The sequence below is a fragment of the Camelina sativa genome, chromosome 20, assembly GCF_000633955.1.
Source record: "Camelina sativa cultivar DH55 chromosome 20, Cs, whole genome shotgun sequence".
Taxonomy (NCBI): domain Eukaryota; kingdom Viridiplantae; phylum Streptophyta; class Magnoliopsida; order Brassicales; family Brassicaceae; genus Camelina; species Camelina sativa.
The window spans coordinates 14,604,997-14,622,090 of NC_025704.1; the positions used below are offsets into that span (position 1 = coordinate 14,604,997).

The window sequence follows — 17,094 nt, forward strand, 5'->3', positions numbered from 1 at the left end:
TTTTAAAAAGTGGAAAGAAAAAAGGGGCATTTTTGCTTTTCCCCCATATTTTTTTATGAATAGAATCCACAATAGTTTTTGTCCAACTATAATCATTACAAAAAATATTAGCAACAATATTATTTTTAAAAATTAAGGATTCGGGTTATCAAAAATTAATACCTGAATTTCATTATATTCAATTTTGTAGATCCACAATTATGATCAATGATCATCCATGAATTCAACTGAAACAAAAAAAATTATGTAATAGGTTACATATAAATAGAATTCTAGTTTAAATGTATTTGTAAACAGAACGAAATCCAAGTTCTTAGAAAATTACCATATATTTGTTATAAACAGAATCCATCATAATTTTCTGCAACTATAATCATTACAAAAAAAACATTAGCAACAATATTATTTTAAAAAATTAAAGATTCAGATTAGCAAAAATTAATATATGAATTTTATTATATTCAGTTTTGTAGATCCACAACTATGATCAATGATCATCCATAAATTCAACTGAAACAAAAAAAAATATGTATTAGGTTACATATAAAAGTTTTTCAAATTACTAAACTACAAAAAAATATAGAAAATAATACAATATATATGTTTAAACAGATGGAGAAACCACATACAAAGTCTATGATTGCTTGATCTTGCTTTCCAAACAACCACTACAAAAAAAAAGGCATAAAAATTAGAATCTGATGAATCATATAAAATTGTGAAAAGTTGTATTTGCTCATTTGCTTGTAGAATAAAAAATCATCGAATAAAAATATGATCATGTTTAGCCAAGAGAATAAAATTGAATAACAATCACCACTTAAAAAAACACACAATTATTAATAATAATTTACCGAATTGATTATTTTTGCTTGCTTCATCAACTTGTTCGTCCAATCTTGTTTTTGATATACAAAAAAACATCCATGGTCCATGGCAAGTACACCTAAAACACAATCAAACAGAACAAAATGAGTAAAACTTTTGATATGATTCAACATAATAATTAAAAATTATAGCAGCATAAAATTTAATTATGCAAAGCACCAAAGCATATGGATAGTACATCAACATGAAAAAAAAATCAAAATCATACAATAGAAGTTGATTCATTAGAACCAAAATAATACAAAAGAAAAATTATACTCTCAAAACTATATGTTTAGCTTATTGAATCCGACTTCTACTGTTTTGGCTGAGCGTCTATATATATAGCTTAGAAGGAAAATCGTCATAATTATCTTTACCATTTTAATATTTTAAAAAATAGAAATTTTCTTTAAACAAATATTCGTAATATATTGTAATATTTATCTTTTATTTTTTTAAAGAGAGATATTGCTAAATATATTAGATTTCCGATTCTGTAAACAAATTTTGTTTTTTTTTTTAATTTTCGTTTTTTAATTTTTTTTAAAAAAATTAAAACTTAGAAAAAGGGTATAATTGTCCAGTTTTGAATCTCATTAATGGCAAATTAGTAATCTTAAGTCTGAGGATGAATGTGGTGCGTTTCAGCAACCTAAATAGAGAATAAAAGCTTGTTCGAAATATTTATAAGGGTATTTTTCATTAAGGGCAAAGGAGATCAATTTTTGTGAGATTGGCTATGAGCTCTCTCAACTTCTCTTTTAATATATTAGATAACTGTTAATTACGAATCCCATTAAACATTGTTTCTCGCAAGGCCTGTATAACTTTTGTAATTTACACAAAATAGGCCCAATACAATAAAAATCTTCAGCCCATGCCAACAATCACCAAAAAGTGGAGGTACCCCACTAAATACCACGTGGCAAAATGTGAGGCTTCAATTTCGGCAAGAAGTGTGTGAGTGATCCTTTTTTTACTCGTAAACTCGGTTCTTAATTTCGCGCTTTTCTGATAGATCCCTTTGGAACAACTAAACAACCATTAAAAATAACATACAAAATCATATCCAAAGATCTGAAAAATGTATGTTGCAAAACAGTAAGGGAACTAAAAAAAAAATCGAGTTATAACTGTTGGATCTATCAGTTTTTTTTTTTTTTTTTTATTGGGGGTTGGAGAAGGAATAAAATTAAATTTTGATTATGTTACCTAAAAGATCCAAAATTTTGTTTTAAGTCAAGAATAAAGAGGTTTATAATAATAGTGTACCACTCTCTGTGTGTGTGGGTTACAACAAGATTTGGAAGCATGTCGGCGAAGTTCGTATCGTAAAAAGGATTCTTTACGTAGTAGATAGGCCACAGGTGGTTTCAATCTTTCCCCAAAGTACCCCATTTCCTCCAAATCGACAAAAATATATTTCGAATTTCAAAATATCAAAAGAAATAAAAATAAAAATCAGAAACCTTCACTACTCATCACTCCTCTCTTCGATTTGATCAATGGCGTCGTCTCTTCAGATCAGTGGCTCCTCGGTTAGGTTCGAGCCGCTCCTCGGGTTAAACCGAACCGGTTATTCCCGTCCGATCGGGAGTCTCGGTTTCCCTCGTTTTCGCCGGAGATTTAGTATCAAACGTCCGTTGTTGCTCCGTCGTTCTTCTTCTTCTTCCTTCTCCGGTGGTGGTGATGATAAAGGATTTATCGCTGACGCAGAGAGAGATGGCTCTGGCTCCGTTCTTGGATTTCAGCTCAGTCCTCCTGGTAAAAATTTCTTGGATTGAGTTTCTTCTTAGTGTTTCTTTCATCAACGGCTTGTTTAGAAATATTGATTTTATTCACCCGCTGCGTTTGTGAATTTAGGGATTTGGTGGTTGTTTAGGTTTTATAATCTTTGATTTTCATTTCTGATATAGAGTAGTAGTACAATTTGGGGTTCAGAATTTTGATTTTGATTTTTTTTGGTTCTACAGGTGATCAGAAACTCTTTGGCACTAGCACTAACGACATTACACATCAAGGAGAGAAGAAAGAGGTTATTGATGAAACAGTAATGGCTGATTTTGGTGTACCTGGGAATAGAGCTGTTGTTGAAGAAGGAGCTGCAGAAGTTGGAGTTCCCAGTGGCAAAGCTGAAGTTGTCAATAACCTCGTTTTCGTTACCTCCGAGGCTGCTCCTTACTCTAAAACAGGAGGGTTAGGAGATGTTTGTGGTTCTTTGCCTATAGCTCTTGCTGGTCGTGGGCATCGTGTTATGGTTGTTTCTCCTCGGTACCTCAATGGAACCGCTGGTGACAAGAACTATGCCAGGGCTAAGGATTTGGGGGTCCGTATTAATGTAAATTGCTTTGGAGGTTCTCAAGAAGTTTCCTTTTATCATGAATATAGAGATGGTGTTGACTGGGTAACCACTAATCTCGTCTTGCGTAAATCTTTTGTGGATTTTTGACAATCTCCATTCATTGACAAGTTGTTTTTGTCTTTGTTAACTGTTTTTAGGTTTTTGTTGATCATAAATCCTACCATCGACCAGGAAATCCATATGGAGATAGTAAAGGAGCCTTTGGTGATAATCAGGTACTACTACTGTTGATCGAAATACTTGTCCAAAGAAAGATTTATTTTTCTATATTGTAACTTTCCTTTTATTGTGTGAATGTTGTGTGTTTAAATCGTGTGCTCTACCAAAAATGACAAAAATGCCTCGTCTCTCACATTTTATTATTACAGTTTCGGTTCACGTTACTTTGCCATGCCGCGTGTGAAGCCCCTCTTGTGCTTCCTCTTGGAGGGTTCACTTACGGAGAGAAATCCCTTTTCCTTGTCAATGACTGGCATGCCGGACTTGTTCCCATGTAACCTTTTCTTACTCACATTACCTTACTATTGGGTTCAACTTTGAACAGATGTGCAGGACTGCAGTTTCATTGATGGACTTTAGTTTTGTGTATTTTAAAACTCTAATGTGTATCCCCTTTGATTCCAGACTTTTGGCTGCAAAGTATCGCCCATACGGAGTTTATAAGGATGCAAGAAGCATTCTCATTATACATAACCTTGCTCACCAGGTAAAAATCTTAAAGCATTTCTCTAGACTCGAATATCTATTCTTCTTGTGGGTTATATATGGTCGTAAGTTATTTTGCATTTCATAATTTGGTTCTTTTACTGAAAGGGAGTGGAGCCAGCAGCTACTTACACCAACTTAGGACTGCCTTCAGAATGGTATGGAGCTGTCGGGTGGGTGTTTCCAACATGGGCAAGAACTCATGCTCTTGACACTGGTGAAGCAGTTAATGTTCTCAAGGGTGCTATTGTTACCTCTGACCGTATCATTACTGTGAGCCAGGTGATGGATCTTTGTAAACATAACCCCTAATTGTTAGTGACCACAATCACTAATACTAATTATTGTAAACTATAAGTTGGATGAGTTGGTATTCTGATTGGAACTTGCTTTCCGCTTTTNAACAGATGTGCAGGATTGCAGTTTCATTTGATGGACTTTATGTTGTGTATTTTAACACTCATGTGTATCCCCTTTGATTCCAGACTTTTGGCTGCAAAGTATCGCCCATACGGAGTTTATAAGGATGCAAGAAGCATTCTCATTATACATAACCTTGCTCACCAGGTAAAATTCTTAAAGCATTTCTCTAGACTCGAATATCTATTCTCTTTGTGATTTATATATGGTCGTAAGTTATTTTGCATTTCATAATTTGGTTCTATTACTGAAAGGGAGTGGAGCCAGCAGCTACTTACACCAACTTAGGACTGCCTTCAGAATGGTATGGAGCTGTCGGGTGGGTGTTTCCAACATGGGCAAGAACTCATGCTCTTGACACTGGTGAAGCAGTTAATGTTCTCAAGGGTGCTATTGTTACCTCTGACCGTATCATTACTGTGAGCCAGGTGATGGATCTTTGTAAACATAACCCCTAATTGTTAGTGACCACAATCACTAATACTAATTATTGTAAACTATAAGTTGGATGAGTTGGTATTCTGATTGGAACTTGCTTTCCGCTTTTTCAGGGCTATGCATGGGAAATCACTACTGTTGAAGGTGGATATGGTCTGCAAGACTTGCTTTCTAGTCGGAAGAGTGTTATAAATGGTACTGTTCACTGATCCTAAAACCCTGTCTCTTATTACTTAGACATTTTTCCAAGCTGATATTCTTGCGATGATTATCAGGGATAACAAATGGAATTAATATTGATGAGTGGAATCCGTCCACAGATGAACACATTCCTTTCCATTATTCTGCTGATGATATCTCCGAGAAGGTGATGTGAAGTTTTCTTGAGTAAATGCTCCATAATCTAGCAAATCCAGTGCATTATTATGGTGAATGAATTCTCTGCTTTGGGCATTGATATGGTGAATTGACTTTCTGTGTCTGCTTTGGGCATTGCAGGTCAAATGCAAGATGGCACTACAAAAGGAATTGGGTCTTCCCATTAGGCCTGAATGTCCTATGGTGTGATTTCAAAAGCCAAACTTTTCAATTTTTCAGATTCAGTTTTGTCTTAAATCAAACTCATGTAGCCTGGCGTGGCTTGAAACTTTTCTCAGATTGGGTTTATTGGAAGACTTGATTACCAGAAGGGCATTGATCTGATCCAAACCGCTGGTCCTGATCTCATGGTGGATGACATTCAATTCGTAAGTGAGTCTTTTGAACAGATTGACTGAAAAGCACACAGTGCAAGTGGCTGGTGTGTTTTTCACATGTTTCTTAAGCCCGAGGCAGAAATTTGTTTGGCTTGTGTAGCACTTTTCTGTATACTGATATACCTTTTTTCAGTGAAAGACATGTTTCTTTCTTATTGACCTATTTAATGTGATTTGGTTTCTTTCAGGTCATGCTTGGGTCAGGTGACCCAAAATATGAAAGCTGGATGAGAAGTATGGAGGAAACATACAGAGACAAATTCCGTGGTTGGGTTGGCTTCAATGTTCCAATCTCTCATCGAATCACAGCCGGGTAAGAAAATAAGAATGTCTTTCTAACTTAGACTTTTGTCAAATTCCAAAAGACTCTACTTATCTAGGTAGATCGATTCATTAAATTTTCACATGTGTCATGTGAAGGAGCTGTTGTAGAAAACCTTAAGATTGTCACAAACATCTCACTGGCTTTTGTTTTGAAATCTATAACCAGATGTGACATCCTTCTGATGCCGTCAAGATTCGAGCCTTGCGGTTTAAATCAATTATACGCAATGAGATACGGAACCATTCCAGTCGTTCATGGCACTGGAGGACTCAGAGTGAGTTTCTTAAAATCTTCAAAAACCGGATAAAATACAAAATCAGAGAATTGTTTGATAGTATAATTGGATCATAATTGTTGTCAGGATACGGTTGAGAACTTCAACCCTTACGCAGAAGGTGGAGCTGGTGCTGGTACAGGGTAATATATTCCTCTGTATTGACAAATGAATGTGACAGATCAAAGTCCTATGAATTGTATTTTTATGAATCTTTCTTTTGTGGTTTTAATGTTTCAGGTGGGTGTTCACTCCCTTATCGAAAGACAGCATGGTGTCAGTAAGTCTTATCACACTCTCTATTTCTCTTTAGGATTTGCGATATACGTTTTTGGTTAGGAGGGATTTGTGGGTGAAATGACCCTATTGTGTTACATAATTCAGGCCTTGAGGTTGGCTGCAGCAACGTACAGGGAGTATAGAGAGTCATGGGAAGGATTGATGAGAAGAGGAATGACCCAAAACTATTCTTGGGAAAACGCTGCCGTTCAGTATGAGCAAGTTTTCCAGTGGGTTTTCATGGACCCTCCCTACGTCAGCTAGACCCAACACAAATCGAAACAAACCGAGTTGGACCGGATCGGACCTGACCAGACCTGACCAATCAGATGGAATATAGGGCTATTGTGGAACCTTCTATTCCGGTTATCGAAAATCTATGAATGGTTTTCAACGTTTCCAGTTCCACAATAAGCCGTGTGTATGTTATTGCATCGTATGACTTTTGTTTTGGGGAGGTATAGTAGATTAGTTACGAGGCTATAATATATGTTTCTTCTGTTGGTTATGATATGTACTTTTCCAATGATGATTGTTAAGTTTAATAATGATGATTTCATAACAAATTAGTGGGCTCTATTCGTTAAAACAAATAATTTGACCAAGTTTTAATTAATGATATAGATGAGAATGAGTAGGAGAGCAGTAACACACAAATGATCGAAAACGTAAAATATAATTGAGTTTCTCATTAGACGTGCTTACCTTAAAACAATCAAACACCAAATATTACAAAACATGAAGTGAAGTATCAACGACTTTATAACATGATACTAATTAGAAAGAAGGACCAGTAATTTTGATCAACCAAACGATGACGACTATTAAAGAGATCATCATTTCGTTATAGTATAGGCATTAGATGTTCAACATTTATTGACAGATCGGTCGATCATCTCATGTTTGATCTATTATTCTGATAACAAGTAAATGGGTTAATGGGGTTAGGAAAGAGTTCAAAATAAGGTCTCTTAATTATTTAGTTGTTATAATGTTTCGTTGAAATGAAAATGCTATCGTTCGAGCACGCACGATCCTAAAATTCTCTATTATTGCAATTATTAATATTGTTATCCTCTAATTCGTTGAAGAATGCCATATTTGTGTAGTTCACATTCAAAAAAACATTTCCTAAAGTTGACCAACCAGTTAACACTGAAAAGTGTATATGATAATGATTGTTTTGTTTTTCTGTTTTTTTATTTTTCTTTCTTCCTGTTACAACAAAACGTAATGAAGATATTTCTCAATAAAATTAAATTTGGAATTGAAAACAATACCTAACGCATAATAATTAGTTTCCATGAAAAAACAGTACTCGTACGTTAAACATATTAAATGTCTAATAGTGACTCATAAAATATATATTGATAGTGTAGCCTGTGTTTTCTTTTTCGGTGCTTAATACATCATCAACCATTTGAAACTTTGAAATCCTAAATACCGATATTAGTGGACAAAACAAAAAAAAAAAAATCAGCCATACACAAAAATAATTATGTAATTATGCTATAATTTTTATTTTATTTTTTATTTAAGTAGAAAATAATAAAATGTGTAATATACACGAAATAAATTCTTTTTTTTTATGGTAACATGACATATACCGAGATATACTTAAAGAGATTGACAATGTTTTAAATCACAAAAATTTAGAATTAGATATACCAAAAAATATTTAACCACATAGATGTATAGGAGAAGATTAAAAAATTTAAATGTTATTCCACCGATACGTTTTTATTCATAAACTTAGAATAATAAAAAATACGATTAAAATTTTTAAGTATTCAAATTTTTGTTAGATGAAAACAAAGAAGTGTTTTTCTAAAATTTTGTCACACATTCATTTATGTTTATAGTTGAAAAGTTGAATTTATACATGGGCTACTTATTTTTTAATAAACTAAAATAAATTTTCTTTTCCTTGAATTGAATTTAATTTCAATAAAAGAAAGAAATAAAACAGAGCAAGAAGAGCAATCTCTCCGGTAATGATGGACAAAAGTGGGTAAGTCAGTGGGAATAGAGGTCTCTGATACCAAACACAAACCCTTTTTTCTTCACTTTTCTTCCCTCTAATCACTCTCTTGTCTTTGTCGTCGTCCCCTTTCCTCTTTCGTCCTACTTGTAATGTGTAAACCTTGACAAAAAAAAAAAAGAAAAAAGAGAGTCTTTTTGGTGTTTAAATTTTTGTCAATCTGTTTCTCGAGCTTCACTAGCGAGAGGAGGAACGAAACAAAAAAGGCAAGAGGCTTCTTGTCGTAGTGAGAAGAAGAATCTCAGGTGAATTTCTTGTATTCTTTCGCCTATCTGTTGTTCTCATTATCTGTTTTATTCGACAAATATTCAGTTTCGATATGTCAAAACAAGGTTGAGACTTTAGACGACTGAGTTCTCTTTAAAAACCATTTTTAGGACATGATTGGTAAAATTTGAATTGGGTCTTTGTTCATATGGTAAAAAATTTGGAATTTTTCAATGTTCTTGATTAAGGGTTTTAGGGTGTATGTTATAATGGGGTTTTGATTTTTGGATGACGATTCCTTGTTTTAGTGTTTTAGATTAATCACGTGCACTGGTCTTTTCATTTGCTTTGGAACATAAGTCGCAGTTCTTGATGAGTAAAGCTAATTGTATTGATCTGAGTTGGTTTATATTTTCTAGTTCTTTGGTTTTGAATAGTAAACAAATGCCACCTTTTCTCTGGGAGATTTTGTTAATATCTTATAGACTTCTGAAAAAACAAGTCGTGTTATAAAAGATTCAGACAAAATCTGTTTTTGTTTCAGATTAAATTGTTTGGTTTGCTTTAGAGCTGTGGATTCTACTTCTTGTCTGTTTGTTATTCTTTTATTATGATTTAGTTAGCGTGTTCTTGTTACCTTAAACATCCACAGAATCATGTTATCTTTTGTTTTAAAATTCCTTTTAAATGGTTGAGATCTGTGATCCAAAACATTCACGACCTTCTTGTGGGAATCAGAATCCCCTAATTTGTTTGTTCTTTTTGGACTTAAAGTTACAAAACTCATGCTTTCATATGGATCTATATATATATATATTATTAGGTACTTTAGTTTCAACTTTTGCTAGCAGCTTAATACCAAGTCTTTCTGAGTGTTTCGGATCAATGATGTAGTAGTCTCTCATGTTTACTGCAATACCCATTTGTTTGTTTGTCATTGTCTGACATTACTTGCTTAGATATTGTCTTTATCTTCTGATTGTGTAAGTTTGAGTCAGTTGTCTTTTTTTTCTGCTCACATGTTATAGGAAATGTGGCTTTGAAGTATTCGTATGACTGAAGATTGACTATTTTGTTCTCTTCATTCTTATTTATATCATTTCATTTCCACAGTGAAAGAGAGAACTGAAGTTGGGATTGCATTGCTAATCTTTGAATCAAAATGAGTGCAGCGGCTACAATGCCTATGCCCCGAGAAGCGTCTAATTACGATGAGATCTCTATGCAACAGAGCATGCTCTTCTCTGATAGTCTTAAGGTAGATTCTAAACTTTTGAAGTTGACTAATCTTTACTAAGTCTTGGGATCATCGCTAAAAGTTTTCCGAAAAATTTCCCATGTTTGACGAACCAGTCTGATTATTAGCAAGATAAGGATTCTAGTAGACGTTTTTGTGATACGATATCTTTGTTTTACAGGATCTTAAAAATCTGAGAACACAGTTGTATTCAGCAGCTGAGTATTTCGAATTATCCTACACGAATGATGAACAAAAACAGATGTGAGTGAGTTTATTCCTCTCGGTACTCTTTGTTCTATTTCTCAGTGATCTTAGTTTACAACTCTGAATATTTGTCGTTAGACTTTCTTGTTTTGGGGTCTTATAAGTTGCTTATGTGTATATGTAGAGTCGTGGAGACACTGAAAGATTACGCGTTAAAGGCTCTGGTGAATACAGTTGACCATTTGGGCTCTGTTACCTATAAAGTCAATGACTTTGTTGATGAAAAAGTTGATGAAGTTGCAGGAACCGAACTACGAGTGTCTTGCATTGAACAGGTACTATAATTACTCCTTAGTAAACTTTTGCTGATAATGGTGTTCTAAAAGGCACCTTAGATTGATTTCGTTTACGTTACTGAGTGTTCTTGTATATGTATAGAGGCTACGGATGTGCCAAGAGTACATGGATCATGAAGGTCGTTCACAGCAGTCACTTGTGATTGACACTCCAAAGTTCCACAAACGATACATCTTGCCTTGTAAGTTTCTCTCTTATTTGTAACCATCAAGTCTCATCCTCTTTCTTGTTGTTTTTGAGACTCACTACGTAAAAAAAACTACATTCTCTATCAGCGGGGGAAATCAAAAGAGGTGCCAACCTCGCAGAGCTGAAGAATGTTGAAGGTAGTTTTGATGGAGAAGAGGGCTTGAACCAATTCAGAAATGGTATAAATTTCCCTTACATCTACATGTCCAAGATTTTATATTTGTTCCAAAACCTGATTCTTGATTTGATCTGTTTCTTGTTTCCTAAAGCTGTTCGTGCTACAATTCGTGAAACGCCTCCACCACCCGTAAGGTAAACTCCCTTATTCCTCCTAGTGAGTTCCCTTTGTTAGCTGACTGGAATGTTTTAATCATTGATGGGTTGGTTTATTGCTTTTTTTGCAGGAAACAAATAGTTCAGTCTCCGTCTCTTAGGAAACCTCAACGTTCAGCAACTTTTTCGTTCTCGTCTATCGCCACAGCACCAAAGAAAGAACAAGGTAAAAAAACAGCTTTAGCTTGAAACTGCTGTTTTGGGATTAATGTGAATACAAACCCTCTAACTGCTGTGTTGCTTGGAAAACCAGATAAGAGAGCAGTATCACCGCATCGGTTTCCACTTCTAAGATCTGGTTCAGTTGCTATCCGACCGTCATCAGTTAGCCGGCCAACGACCCCTAGCAAGAGTAGAGCGGTATCTCCAACTCCTAAACGGGTAAGCTTCAGTTACATTATTTCATGCACTCACTCAGGCTCTATCTTTACCGGTCTTGTGCTTTACGGGTTATGATTCTTGTTTTCTTTACGGTTCAGTATCCGTCAGAACCGAGGAGATCGGCTTCGGTTCGGGTTGCGTTTGAGAAAGAAGCCCATAAAGAACCAGAGCATCAACAACAACCGAGCAAGAGCAAGCGGCTGCTTAAGGCATTGCTTAGCCGACGCAAAACCAAGAAGGACGATACACTCTACACTTACTTGGACGAATATTGAACCGAAAGGTGGTTTTGGGTTTCGACTGGTAAACCGGAAATTACATTCCAATTTTTATTGCATTTTTGTGTAATATAATAATGTCAATATATACGTTTTTGTTACATTTTTTATGTGAATGCAATATTTCTTACAATCGTATTGAAAAAGAATTCACCGATTTAATAAAATACACTACAAATTTTACTTCCAAGAACAAAAACCACAATTTTATTCTTGAATATTACACTTGATGATGTTTATACTTATCAAAATTGTTTAGTTGTTTACACTTTTATTTCCAAGTTCCAACAACCAAATTCACTTTTTCTTACTAATCTTTTTTTTTGGTAGTGATCTTTTTTTTTTTTTTGGTAGTGATCTTTATATTTATTTATAATTATGCTTTAACAAAAATGGAGTTTTTTAAAAGCTTTTCTAATCAAATTTTTATGTCCATGTAAATCGCCGATCAACCACTAAGGTTGTGTTTCTATGTATATAAAAACATACAATATGATCATTTTATACTCAAATGTAAGACTAAAGCACAAACGCAAAAAAAAAGGAACGTGACGATACCGTTTCCTGAAATACTCGCATCCGAATTTTCGTTAAACTGTGATAGAAATTAAATTTTGTGTTTTGATTTGTTTACCAAATGCAAACATTACACTTAAACTTTGAAACAATCATTTCTTTATTGTCAAGAAGGATGAAGGTAGTACAAACACAGATTAGTTTATAGAAAAGAAATACAAAGTTGATCGACATGGAAGATAAAACCGACTAGAGAGCCTTAAAACATGACACCAACTTACGAGTCTTCTCAACGTCAAATGATTTATAATTAGATTCCGGTTTCAGTTTTCGATTCGTCTATACAGCCTTTTTTGGTGGTGGTGGAGGCGGTGATCTCTTGTAATAGGCAGCACCAAGTGATCGGCGAGAAGAAGGAAGAGAAGCTTCACGAGAACCCATCGATGGAGGAGTGAAATAAGAGGATGGTGCATTATCGCCATCATGAGTGTATTGAGCCTGTGCGATCACTACTGTAACTAGGAGGATACAACATGCTAAGAGCTGGTTCCGTGAAAACATTTTTTCCAGTGATATAGATTAGAGAGCACACCAACGATGAGAGCTCGATATTGTAATGTCTACTATATATGTATGGTAACAAACAATAATTAGAGGGTTCCCACTAACTTATTAATTAGATTTGTTTTTAGATTATTTGTCAATAATTAAAGATCAACCTGTGTTTTTTTGTTTAATTTAGGAGAGAACTCAGGGCCGGTCCAAAGTAAGAAAACAAATGTGGCCCCCCTTTTACAATTTTTGGTAGAAAAAAAATCAACTAGTCTTTAAGACTTTTTAACAAACAGACCAAAATAAATTTGATGTACAGTATATGGCAAACAGGGGGAAAAAAGTAACGTGATGTACACAAAATGAAGAACGAAAAAATCAAAATATGTGGCTCGTACATGGTAGTAGTTATGTGATATTATCCATTAGTTTTTTTTATTGAAAACATATTGGGTCCAAATAATAACCGCGGATTTAGTAGTACGGGACAAAAAATTTAATAATGCGGTACGGTTCAACTGCGGTATGTGCGGGACAAATATATTTGCGGGACAAGTGCGATTATTCTAAAATAAGTGGTAAAAGATAATGTTTGATTGGTGAAAAACAGTATACAATACGGATTTCATATTATTTGAAAATATATTAAACAAAACTATTATGAAAGTGTTTTAAAAAGTTATTTGCTAACATATAACTAAATTACATAACTGCACATTCAAACTCATAACCTTTTGATCTAATAATAATAAGTTAACCATAAAAAATTAGTTTTAAATAATAATAGATATTTGAAAGAAGAAAAGAGGTATTTGTAAAAAACAAAAAACCAACTTTATTCTAAGTGACAAGAGATAAATTGTATATAATAATATTTTGTGTTTTAAGTTTAATTTTATACATATGTTTTATTATTATCAAATGGTATTGTCAACTATTAGATGCGGATTTGTTAAAACCGCTGGATATTGTCCACCTTGAAAATCAAAGTGCGTTTCATGTTTTAGGTATAATTACAATGGTTTTGAATAACGCACCTTGTATTATTTTTTTAATAAAAGAAAACGCAAATTAATAAACAGAATCGTGAATGGTGACTTATTAATGGATTTGTGTTTTTTGTTTGAATACCGCACCTAAAGAAGTCACCATTCATTACTGTTGATATTAGAAACAACAACTAGAAAGATTTAATTGAGAAATAGGATCTCGGCAGACTTTCGGTATAAATCGACAAGAACAATGAAGAACAAACGAACTGGATTTTTGTATTGATTTGTTAAAAGTTACATACATTTTCTGTTTACAAATGTTGAATATTTAAGCTCAACAACGAACCCAACTCCTCCTGAATCTCCTCCTGTAATCTCGCCCGTGATCTTGACCTCCACCTCCCAACCTCATCTCTGGATTGACTTCGCCCTTCAGCCCGAGCTCTCTTCCTGGGCTCGTGTCGGGGTCAATTGCTGGGTTGACGTTTACTCCTTAGCGGGCTTTTCCCTTGGGCCTCTAACTCGCGAAACCCAACACCAACAATTGCCCCCCAGCCTTTTAACCTAATCTCGAAAAGTTGAAAGGCAAATATCCAAAGAATCTCTTTCGTCGTTTTGGTTTCGCGATCCTCCTCGGGGAAGGCACACTGAATCTTGGCTTCCGAGATCTCCGTGATGATTATGTCCTCTCTCCTAAAATCCAACGGTGGAGGTGAAAGGTTTTAACGGCTCAGATTAAGGGAGAGAGATTCGTGGGATTACGAAAACCAACACCATTATGACTTATAAGTCATGAATCACACGTCTTGTCATAACCGCGCACTCGTCCACTACTTCAAGGTAATTTTCTTTTTTCCTCTCCTCTTCTTCGCTTAATAATTTCTGAAACTTACTCTCTGCTCGTTAGTTCCCTTATCTCGTCTTTCTTGCTAAGTTTATCTTTTTCCGCCTAGGCTAGTTGATTTCGCAATTATTTTGCCTTTTGTTTGCGTTATTATGGCTCCTCTTGAACTCTGGGGAAATCACATCCCGCCGATTACGTCAATCAAACACTTAACCGATCTCTGTCAAAAACACGGAGTACCTCCGAACGTAGAGATGATGTTACGTTCCGGCGATCCGTTCACCCTAGAGACTGTTCCTCCGGACTATTGCTGCACATACACCATGTACTTCGAACGATGCGGGCTCGTGTTCCCCATCCGAAGATTATTTTACAGATCCTCCAACTCCTTCGGATGGCGTTTCCCCAGATGTGTCCAAACTTCGTGCGACACGTCATGGGAATATACGGGGTGGACGACGTCCTCCGGTTGTACCAGATCAAGCACAATTCCGGTTTCCCCGGGACGTTTTATACATGTCGCCGCCGTGGCCCAGAGATAATCCAGGCGCTCCCCGGAGCGATGGAGAGAGAAGTATTTCTACTTCCGCGTTACTCCGGCGTCGGTGGGAGATTTAAATTTTGCCCGTCTCCTGACCCAATGGGCCGTTTGCGTTGGTCAGGATGACCCCTTTGGTCACTTGTAGTCCTCCGTCATTGCAATGACTGTAATGTTTATGCTACCGTACTAACATATCGAAATTTTCCGTATGACAAATTCTGGAGAGCACCCATTCACTTCGGCGACCCGAGCACTAACAGAGAGGTTGCGAGGAGGAGAAGTCAGGTGGAGTTTGTTTACGCGAGCTCGCATCATTGCAGCTCTCAACGCCCCGCTAGTTTGAGCCATCCCTGCTCCGGTCCCAACTGTTTCCACTGTACATCCGAACCTGTCGCCCCTTGCTGAACAGGCTAGGAGCGAAGGTGCAGATAATTCTCCCGTTCATAGAGGTAACAAATCCTTCTTTATTAATCATGATTACTCATAACCACAAGATTTCAAAAGAAGGAGATAGTTTAAACCACCCTTTCTTTTTTTACGTGATCAGATATTTTGAGTTTGGCTTCGACCTCAACCCCCTACTCGCCATGGTAAGGAAACCATGACTCCGCAAACTCAGAGAGCAGTCGCAGCCATCTCGGAGGGTCCGCACCGGTGACGTTGACGCGGCGTTGGCCTCTGCCCTTCGCGCCGTTCAGCCTGCCCCATCTCGGGTAGGCAGCGAGGAGGTCAACCAAACCCCCGCGACCCTGGCTGGTCCTTCTGGTCCAACCAAGGAGATAATGCTTGTTAGCTTGCAGTCGACTCACGGTAAGCCATCCCTGCTATCGAAAAGAGCTTGCACAGACAACCCCCGGGTCCCCAAGGCGAGGAGCCGTGAGAGCCGAGGAAGCCACCCCGCAGGAGGTAGCCCCGAAGGCCCCGCTGGAGACCCTGTTGCCTCTGGGAATGGCTCGTCATCGAGCCGTCCGTTCCATTGGAGGTTTGCCCACTCTCGAGATTCCCCCGCGGTAGAAGACCACCTTGGGATGGCCACCCTCTTCCGGCACTTAAAGACCGCCAACTGCGAGGTCCCGCTGGTGAAGGACCTAGCCGAGAAGGAGGCTTACATCGAAGCGATGGCGGCTCACGCAAAGGTAAGCTGAATTGAGGAAGCGCTGATTAGGCCTAGTTCTGCTTCGTCTTTTCGTTTGACACAAGTACTGTGTTCATTGTTGTTCGTTTTTTTTTTTGTTTGCTTGCATTCCATGGCCGCTGGCAACAAATTGGTGGCGCTCTATGAGCGGAGGTTGAAGGACACCTCGCAGGCTGCCGAGCTGGAGAACACGACGAGGGTGATTCACGAGCTTACGACGGCACTTAAGGCTGCGCAAGAAAGGGAGGGAGCTGCAAAGGACAAGGTCGGGTCCCTGGAGAGTGAGATCGTTTCCTTGAGGAGCGTTCAAGAAAAGCTGCTCGCTGCCGAAGCCGACCTTTTCTCCGCCAGGGATGCTCAAACCCAAGCGACAAGAGACCGGGACCTCTTGCTAAAAGAGAACCGATGGCTGAAGGAAAAGGCGACAAGGGCTGATCAGCGGCACACAGACGCGACCCGTCAGGCAGTTCGGGATGCCAAAGAATGGATTTCCCAAGACTACCGGGCCGTTCTAGACTCGGTGAAGAGCAAATAGGAAAGGAAGAAGGAGCAGACTGTGGTCGAGAGCGACCTTGCTGAGATTGAGTCCAACCGTCTCTTGATCAAACAGATGGACAAGGGGAGGACATCAATCGCGGAAGAAATGCAAGTCCTCGAGACTCAGCGGGCGGTCCTTGCGGTTAGGTTTGATTCCTTGATGGTTTTGGACTTCTCGGTGAGCAAACTTGATCTTCCACAGATTTTAGAGGATTCGGTTGCGCCTATGGAGGTCGATGCCAGAACCAGGGTCCCGCTTGGTCTGAATGAGCATGGGAGTAACGCGAGCGCTGCAGCAGATCTAGAGGTCAGAACGGGG

At 37.2% G+C, this 17,094-nt stretch overlaps 2 protein-coding genes across 2 annotated transcripts; both read left to right on the forward strand.

Annotated features, from left to right (window-relative positions):
• Positions 2,173-6,990, forward strand: LOC104770818 (starch synthase 1, chloroplastic/amyloplastic). Its single transcript, XM_010495271.2, has 15 exons — positions 2,173-2,634; positions 2,844-3,274; positions 3,370-3,447; positions 3,601-3,725; positions 3,857-3,938; positions 4,046-4,219; positions 4,909-4,990; positions 5,071-5,162; positions 5,294-5,356; positions 5,452-5,541; positions 5,739-5,863; positions 6,041-6,149; positions 6,237-6,292; positions 6,390-6,429; positions 6,534-6,990. The coding sequence occupies exons 1-15, from the start codon at positions 2,376-2,378 to the stop codon at positions 6,690-6,692; spliced, it is 1,965 nt and encodes a 654-aa protein (XP_010493573.1). The 5' UTR covers positions 2,173-2,375; the 3' UTR covers positions 6,693-6,990.
• LOC104770819 (protein ABIL3) lies at positions 8,412-11,796 on the forward strand. Its single transcript, XM_010495273.2, has 10 exons — positions 8,412-8,714; positions 9,790-9,934; positions 10,095-10,177; positions 10,305-10,455; positions 10,559-10,658; positions 10,753-10,845; positions 10,936-10,978; positions 11,071-11,165; positions 11,253-11,380; positions 11,479-11,796. The coding sequence occupies exons 2-10, from the start codon at positions 9,839-9,841 to the stop codon at positions 11,653-11,655; spliced, it is 966 nt and encodes a 321-aa protein (XP_010493575.1). The 5' UTR covers positions 8,412-8,714; positions 9,790-9,838; the 3' UTR covers positions 11,656-11,796.

Bases quoted from the DNA above. Each gene is read 5' to 3' on its own strand.
- LOC104770818 (XM_010495271.2), top strand. From the start codon at position 2,376: ATGGCGTCGTCTCTTCAGATCAGTGGCTCCTCGGTTAGGTTCGAGCCG. The intron at 3,275-3,369 runs GTAACCACTAAT...AACTGTTTTTAG, and splicing joins ATAGAGATGGTGTTGACTGG to GTTTTTGTTGATCATAAATC. The intron at 4,220-4,908 runs GTGATGGATCTT...CCGCTTTTTCAG, and splicing joins GTATCATTACTGTGAGCCAG to GGCTATGCATGGGAAATCAC.
- LOC104770819 (XM_010495273.2), top strand. From the start codon at position 9,839: ATGAGTGCAGCGGCTACAATGCCTATGCCCCGAGAAGCGTCTAATTAC. The intron at 10,659-10,752 runs GTAAGTTTCTCT...ATTCTCTATCAG, and splicing joins CAAACGATACATCTTGCCTT to CGGGGGAAATCAAAAGAGGT. The intron at 11,166-11,252 runs GTAAAAAAACAG...TTGGAAAACCAG, and splicing joins AGCACCAAAGAAAGAACAAG to ATAAGAGAGCAGTATCACCG.